The sequence below is a fragment of the Microtus ochrogaster genome, linkage group LG10 (assembly GCF_000317375.1).
Source record: "Microtus ochrogaster isolate Prairie Vole_2 linkage group LG10, MicOch1.0, whole genome shotgun sequence".
In the NCBI taxonomy this organism is placed as follows: Eukaryota; Metazoa; Chordata; class Mammalia; order Rodentia; family Cricetidae; genus Microtus; species Microtus ochrogaster.
Window position 1 is genome coordinate 12,358,726 of NC_022035.1, and position 7,725 is coordinate 12,366,450.

Below are 7,725 nucleotides of genomic sequence, written 5' to 3' on the forward strand. Positions count from 1 at the left end.
CCCAGCACTCGGGAGGCAGAGGCAGGCGGATCTCTGTGAGTTCGAGGCCAGCCTGGTCTACAAGAGCTAGTTCCAGGACAGGCACCAAAAAGCTACGGAGAAACCCTATCTCGAAAAAATTAAAAAAATAAAATAAAAGTAAAAAAATAAATTTTAAAAATCCTTATCCTAGATGCAGCACACAGGAGAAATGAAAGTATATGTTCACATAGGAAGCTCACATCTATCCCTAGTAGCATTATTCAGAGGCAAAGCGTAGGAGCCACCCAAATGCTCATCGAGTGATACATAGAATGTGGTCTAAGTAAAGAGCAGAATACTGTTTGACAATAGAAGGAGCAATGATGAGCATATACAACCTTAAAAACATATACTAAGTGGAAAATGCCAACACAAAGGCCAGATAATATCAGATTCCATTTATATGCTTTGTCTAGAATAGGAAAAATTAGAAAGAGTAGAATAGTAATTATCAGAGGCTGGAGAGGTTGGACAATGATTGTTAAGGGATATTGGTGCTTTTTGAGCTACTGAAAGTATTTCAAAGTTGACTGCAGTAATGATTGCAAATATTTGCATAGGCTCTAAAAGCCACGCCTTTCTAAGGCAGGCTGGAAGCTTCAGGGATGGAAGGAAGAGGGATGAATTCTCACTGGAGAAACGGCCACGGCGGGATGCAGTGCGCTCCCCAGACATCTGTGGCGGATCACATGAGGAAAAGTGTCAGACAGAGGAGGTAGAGTGGTTAGATCAGAACAGCCCGGGTGAGGGTGGGTTCCTTGAAGGACCTGGAAGGCCCCTGTGTGTCTTCAGACAGCCAAAGAAGGCATTTGATCAGGGTTGCTGGGCATTGAGAGCATGTCCTACCCTTTTGTATTCTTGGAGACACTTGAGGGACCACTGAAATTCCTACTGATCCTACAACCACCACACTCCCTCTTCTTCCTCCTCTTTCTCCTCCTCCTCCTCTTTTCTTTCTCACATGAAACTTCTGAATTGTCTACTTTAAAAAAGAGCAGCAGGAACATTTGAGGAAGTAAATAGCCACATAGATCAATTTTGTATTAAATTGTGTTCATCTGTTTTTGAACAAAATTAAATTGTAAAGTTATCTAATTGAAAATAAATCTATGTATAGAAATTCTGTTTTTATGAATTATAGTATCTCCCATAAAATTATTTTATTCACATTTACAAATTTTCAGGGTGAAACCATACTGTTTTATTTATTTGTTCATTTAGTATTTTCTTACATCCTCTCTCAGATATTTTATTGAGAAAGTTTATGTGGTCTAATAACTAATAACTGCAAGGAGCAAGTAATTCGAATTCTGCCCTCGCCCCCCCCCCCAAACAATGCATTAGAGCTATATTTTCAGGATCATTAAAGAAAAAGGTTTTGTGGTCTAAATGCTAAGCATTAGTCATGGACACAGTAGAAATTCAAAAGATAATTGCCAGTCTTCTATTTCATACTAATTGTTCTCAGATTGCCAAGTGATTTATCATAAGAATTAAACTTACATGCCAAATTCTGATCTGTCCCTAGAAATATCTCCATGACAACAAAAAGCAACTCCTAATTCTTGCAAGCATTGCTCCAGGGGTGTTTTGAGGATTTTAGTGGTTACTCAATTATTTAGGATTCTGGCAATGAGAGAAAGGGAGGGATTAATGATAGAAAAAGCATTCTTGGCATTTCCATACAGTGGGTGTTCCTGCAGAGAAAAGGCTAATGAGGAACTGAAAAGGTATTTGTATGTGTGATAAGGTCTCTGCTCATCACTGCAAAGGCGAAGATTCACCCCTTCTTCTCGTGGCCTTCCTGCCTTCTCCTGCTGCCCAATCTTTGTAGCAGACAGCACCCATGCTAGTCCATGAACTTGGCTGGCTAGGCTAGTTCGGTGTCATGTGAGCTGTCAGTGCTACTCAAAACAGAGAGACCTTCTTAGGCACGCTTGACTCGTGCAGCCAAGGTTCCAGAAACAAGGAACAACGGGCAAGCACACACTGCAAAGACTGTTCTAGCTTCAACTCCCCAGTGCTCTTTGGGAGTTCTCACTCAAAGCTTCAGATTGGTCCTCCACTCCTGGACTCCTAGAACCAAACAGTTGGGTTTTTAAGGAGGGCTCAAGCACACGGATTCTGGCATTAGGTAAAGCCTCTGGGAAGCCTGACTCTTGCACATTCTAGCTAAATTCTCCCTTGGATTTTATTGAAAGCACAAAAACAGTACCTTATCATCCAGAATGATTGTGAAAGGCCACTCTGGTCTCTTAAGAAGCACTTAGCATCGTGTCTGACATGGTTACCTACGATGACAGTGTCATGTGTTAGGTGTCTCCAGCTGAAAAATCAGAGAAGGCAACAACAAATCCATCAACCCAAAGCCCAGGGATGCAAAGAGCAGAGCTCTTCTATGAAAAGAAAGGGAAGTTGCATATAATCAGATATGTGATAAAGTCGAGATAATCATCTAGGAATTAAGAAGGGATTGCTTATTATAGACACAAGAAATTCTAAACAGAGCAAGGTTATATATAGAATTACCATACGGCTCTGCAACTTCAGTCCTGACATACCACGTGACAGCACTATGAAGAAAATGCAAGACATCCTTTAGAAAGTGTTCCGGGAGATGATCCTTGTGGTTGTGTAGTAGGATCTGAGGAGCACAGAGGAAACTGGGAAGGGGGGGTGAAAAATGCAAATAGCCAAGAGTTGATCCATAGTCATCAAGGAAGTGAAAATCACAGAAGACCGAGTGTTAACAAGCTGATGTTTGTGTTGGTTTTGGACTTGTGCATGTTAAAAGCAGATTAAAAAAAAGAAAGAACTACAGAGAATGGGAGAAGCTAAGCACCCAAGGGGTTTAAAATTGCAAAATTGAAGAGCTGAAATTCGGGTGACATGGTCTAGAGGGTTGAGATCCTCAGCATCTATAGGTGAGCAGCCCAGGGGTGCAGATAAGGGACTGACGTTAAACTCCTCTTTGCTTTGCCCACAGAGTCACAAATGTCTATTGAGCCCTAAATGTAGGAAATAACAGTAATTTCCATCCTGACCTCATGACCTTTGAGGTCATGACCACACGACCTTTGAGTCATCATTAAATTTCTGTGCAAATATAACTGCCCAGTTTAATGGAGGTGTTTTCAATGTGTTGAGTGTTTGGAGTAGAACAGAAATGTCACGATGTTAAATTTTTATGGCTCAATGTGCATCTGGTTGGCTTTGCTAGTAACAGTTCACCCCATGAGAACAAATTAAACACTTGGAAATCATCCCACATTGTTTCAGGCTACTTGGCCTTTTCATTGTGTTAAAGGAGGAAAAAAAAAATGGCCGTTTTTCTTCAAAATAAGTGTATTTTGTATGTTTTTGAGTGCCAAGGCCATAATCACTACTCTAATCGCACTTCTGTTTTTTGAATGAAAAATTATGGTTGAGGGAGTATTTTTGTTTGTTTGTTTGGTTGGTTGGTTGGTTGGTTGGCTTTTCATTCTAACTTCGGGGTGCCCATAGCTGTCCTAGGATTTCATATGACAAACCAGTACACTTTGAAAATGCAGCTTGTAAAAGTTTCTTGGAAACGTAGGGCAGTGTCATCGTAGAGTAAAGCCCAGTTCGCACCAGCCTCCTCTCCCACGCCCCCTGCACGCACATTGACCACGTAGACGACAAGAGTCTCTCTGAGCATGCGCAAGCCATCCTAAGTGCTGCGCTCATCGAAGAGCCGTCCTGATACTATATCCGCTGCCGATCTGTCTCAGCACTTCCGTTATCACTGGGGTCTGGAAGCAGGAAGGAGGGAAATCGAATCGCTGGGGAATATTCCTAAATTATTCCTAACACCGTTTTTTTTCTGTACACATCGTTCAGACATTGTTAAAGCCACCAGGCCTTATTTTTACAGACAGGACAAAATGTAGAACTTTATTTGTAACAGAAGTAATATCATATCATGAGACAGTGTTATTAAAAAACAAACTTGAATTCCAATAGCCGGGGTCTATTCTGACCTCATAAGATCGATAAACACAGCTTACGAGCAGCAAAGCTGGAATCAACCCCGAGTTTCCGGACTCCCTGTCTTCTGTTCTTAGCATGATGTCAAAAGAAACTGCCCCATGGGGAAGGTTGAAAGGACAGATTAGAGAATAATCCAGTGGCGATGTAGCCTATGTGGTGGCTTCCTTCTGGGGAGAGTTTCGTCTCTTCCAGCTGCCCGCACACTCGTAAGGATTGATTTGAATGTGCCGGCTGGTCGTTCTCAAGATCTTTTTCTAGAAATTGCTGAGACCATGGGCAAAACATGAGGGTTCAGAAGAATTGGCTTCAAGGCAGGTGGTGAAAAGACGTGGTATTGATTTCTAACGGGGAACCGCGGGTCTTTAGTTGAAACACGAATGTACTTAGCTGTTCTATGTTTAAAGCCAGTCCCTTGGAAAGAGTGTGCTTTCTTTTCTTCCTCAGGTTGTGCTTTCTCGAACCATACCTTCCACCCCTCATGTGAACTTCCTCCTGGATTCCCAGCCTGTGTCTCCAGAAGTTATTGTTGTACAGCCATCAGACCAAAACGGCTACACACTGGTTGTCACAGGGAAGAAGGTAAGGCCTGTTTCCATTGGAATTTTCGTGGCTTTGGTTCTTTTTAAATAGATACTGTGTGCTGTTGTTTTAATAACCTCTCTCTGAGTCTTAGATTCATATCTCCTCCCGTCTAGTTCTTTCTTGAGTCTTCCAGAGACTGCCTGAAGTAGAGTTATCTGTTGTCCAAGGGAGGTGAGGCCTGAGGGCATCTTCTTTAGATTGTGCTCTTTTTCAATACTGTTTATTAATGAAAAAAACAACCTCGCAGAATGCAAATTACAGTCCTAACTCAGAACCCCAGAGCAGGCAGATAAATTCTGGCGACACACACAGGAATTTAACTCCAGCCAGAAATCCCTGTCTTCTAAGAGAGAGATGTGCGCCTTGATACCAGAATGGTATGTGACCCTACGTAGAACTTTCCAGGGTTTCAAATGCTTCCCCTGCAGCTTCAATTGGTCTCTCGTTATTTTAAAATCATCTTAAACAGAGCCTCATCTCTAAACGTTGTAGAATTTTTAGCGTTATAGGACATAGGACAGTGCTCATGGACTAGACAGTAATGATGTTTCTTGAAGTTGTGCTTGGGTTGTTAGTGAGTTAGTTCAGGCTACGCTGTCAGCATCCTGGAACTCACAGCCCTGTCTCAGCCTTCCAAGCAGCAAGTATCTCAGGTGCACAGCATATCCAGCAAACAGCGTTAATCTTTTATCGTGTATGTGCCAATAGTAAAAGGAGGAGTTTGAATTTTTAGATCACTTAAAACCATTGTTGTGGGGTTTTTACTTAGATGCTATCCTAATTAGATGCTATCAGGTGATATTTTTGCCATTCTCCTTCTTTGTGTGTTTTTTGTTTTGGAGGGGTTTTTTGTTGGTTTTTTTTTTTTTTCAAGATGGGGTTTCTTTGTAACTTTGGAGCCTGTCTTGTAACTTGCTCTGTAAACCAGGCTGGCCTTGATCTCACAGAGATCTGCCTACCTCTACCTCCTGAGTACTGAGGTTAAAGGCGTGTGCCACCATCGCCCGGCTTTTTTTTTTGTTGTTGTTGTTCTTTTCTGCGTGAGGGTGTCCTTCCCTGGAACTGGAGTTGGACAGCCGTGAGCTGCCATGTGGGTGCTGGGAATTGAACCAGGGTCCTCCGAAAGAGCAACCAGAGCTCTTAACCACTGAACCATCTCTCCAGCACTGAGGTGGATATTTATATAAAACTTTTACACATTCAGTTCTCACTTAAGCAAACCGAAACCCTTCTAGAAACTCCTTCTGTCCTTCTTCTTTGCAGATCTCCAAGATCCCACTGAATGGCCTGGGCTGTGGACATTTCCAATCTTGCAGTCAGTGTCTCTCTGCCCCATCCTTTGTTCAGTGTGGCTGGTGCCACGATCAATGTGTGCGTTCTGATGAATGCCCCAGCGGCACCTGGACTCAAGAGGTCTGTCTGCCTGCAATTTATAAGGTAGGAACATCCGTCAGCTCTCATGAAGATTTTTTTTTTGGTAAACACAAATTCAAAAAAAAACAAAAAACCAAAAAAAAAATTAATGCAAAAATCAATTTATTCATTAAAGTGAGGGGTCACCAGCCCTCTCATCTTAGCTTTGTCCCGAAGGTGGAGTTGGGACATCACCTCACTCTGCATCTGAGGAGTGCTCCCGAGGTCCTCTTTAGGGTGGCTGCTCTCCCTTCAGCCCATGTGTGATGCACAGCCGGGTGAGAGTGAGCAACACTGCTCCCCAGTTCAGATCCTGTTCCCTCCTGAATCACCCACGCTCATTCCACATGGCCTGCTCTAGGCCAGGTGCCCAAGCAGAAGCCTCCAACTCCACAGAGAGAGGTCTTAGGTCCGTGGCATACGTGGGGGCTCCTCCGGAGTTGAGCCACGCACACTGACGATCCTTACACATAGAGGTTAGTTCCCTTTCCACCTGGGCGTGCCTTAAATCTTGTCTCAGTGTACTTGAACGAGAAGTGATGACTCTCGGAATAGCTGTACTGACATCTGCACGTCTATAAGCCATCCCATTCTCTTAATTCACTTTGAAAAGACTTCCTGATCGTATGCTGGGGCATATAGTTCAAAAAGAGACAAGTGCAGCCTGCTCTTGAAGATCCTAGTTCCTGGCAAGGATGGCAGCCTTGGTGCTGCAGCTGTTGAAGTACAGTGCCTTGCAGCATTGGCACTGCATAACTAAGTGTTGTTTTATTTTCATATGGATTGGTTTGAAAATCATGGGTAGTTTTTTTTTTTTGTTTAGCCTTTTGGCCCATGTATATTTTGCTTGAAAATATTTCCTCAGCAAGGACCCAGTATTGGCTTTTTCTGTCTGTGTGTAGACCCGTTGGACTTTAGTAAAAGCCTCTTGTGAAAGATTCAAGTTAAAGGGCTAGGTCACCTGGTTCGCTCCAAGTAAACAAAGTAGCGGAGTGGAAACCCTGCTGGAGTGAATTGGCTGTTTCCATTTAGCTACGGTTTGGAGCGAGATTTGCAGTGGCTTTTCAATAAAACCATTTTCTGCTCGGTGCGATACAATATCAATTCTTGACCAGCCAGAGCATGCACTGAAAGCGGGGGAATAGCAACGCTGAATCCTTGCTGTGCCCTTCAGTCTTCTTCAAACACTCGCATGCAACTGAATACTTTTCCAAACAGCCTTGCGGGTTTCAGGAGCCAGAAACTGGAAGTCTTCCCAGTCTATGACAACTGTTCTGAGTGTGTGTGTGTGTGTGTCTGTGTATGTCATATGTGTGTATATGGGTGATATGTCTGTGGTATGTGTGATGTTTTGTGCATGCGCGCACTTGTGTATGATGTGTGTGTCATATGTGTATATATGTGTCATATGTCTGTGGTATGTTTGTGTGGTATATATGGGGTGTGTGTGTGTGTGTGTGTGTGTGTGTCAAGTCCCAACAGCTTTTCAAAACTATCTGCATTAGTATTTAAGAAGGCAGACTGATAACCTGACCAGGAGAAACATTTCTTCTTGACCATTGTGCTTCTTGTTACTAACCATGAAAGGCTTGTATAAAAAAAAAAAAAAAAAAAAAAAAAAAAAGAGCCTAGGCAGTTTGGATGCTCAACTTACTAAACCTGGATGGAGGTGGGCGGTCCTTGGACTTCCCACAGGTC

General features: G+C 42.9%; 1 protein-coding gene across 2 annotated transcripts in view; it reads left to right on the top strand.

Annotated features, from left to right (window-relative positions):
- Positions 1–7,725, top strand: part of Met (MET proto-oncogene, receptor tyrosine kinase) — a 110,720-nt gene that overhangs the window by 54,659 nt on the left and 48,336 nt on the right. For both annotated transcript variants that reach the window (XM_005363752.3, XM_013352450.2), the window contains 2 exons: positions 4,477–4,611; positions 5,878–6,051. In XM_005363752.3, coding sequence (XP_005363809.1) covers positions 4,477–4,611; positions 5,878–6,051 — 309 coding nt within the window. The remainder of the gene's footprint in view (positions 1–4,476; positions 4,612–5,877; positions 6,052–7,725) is intronic.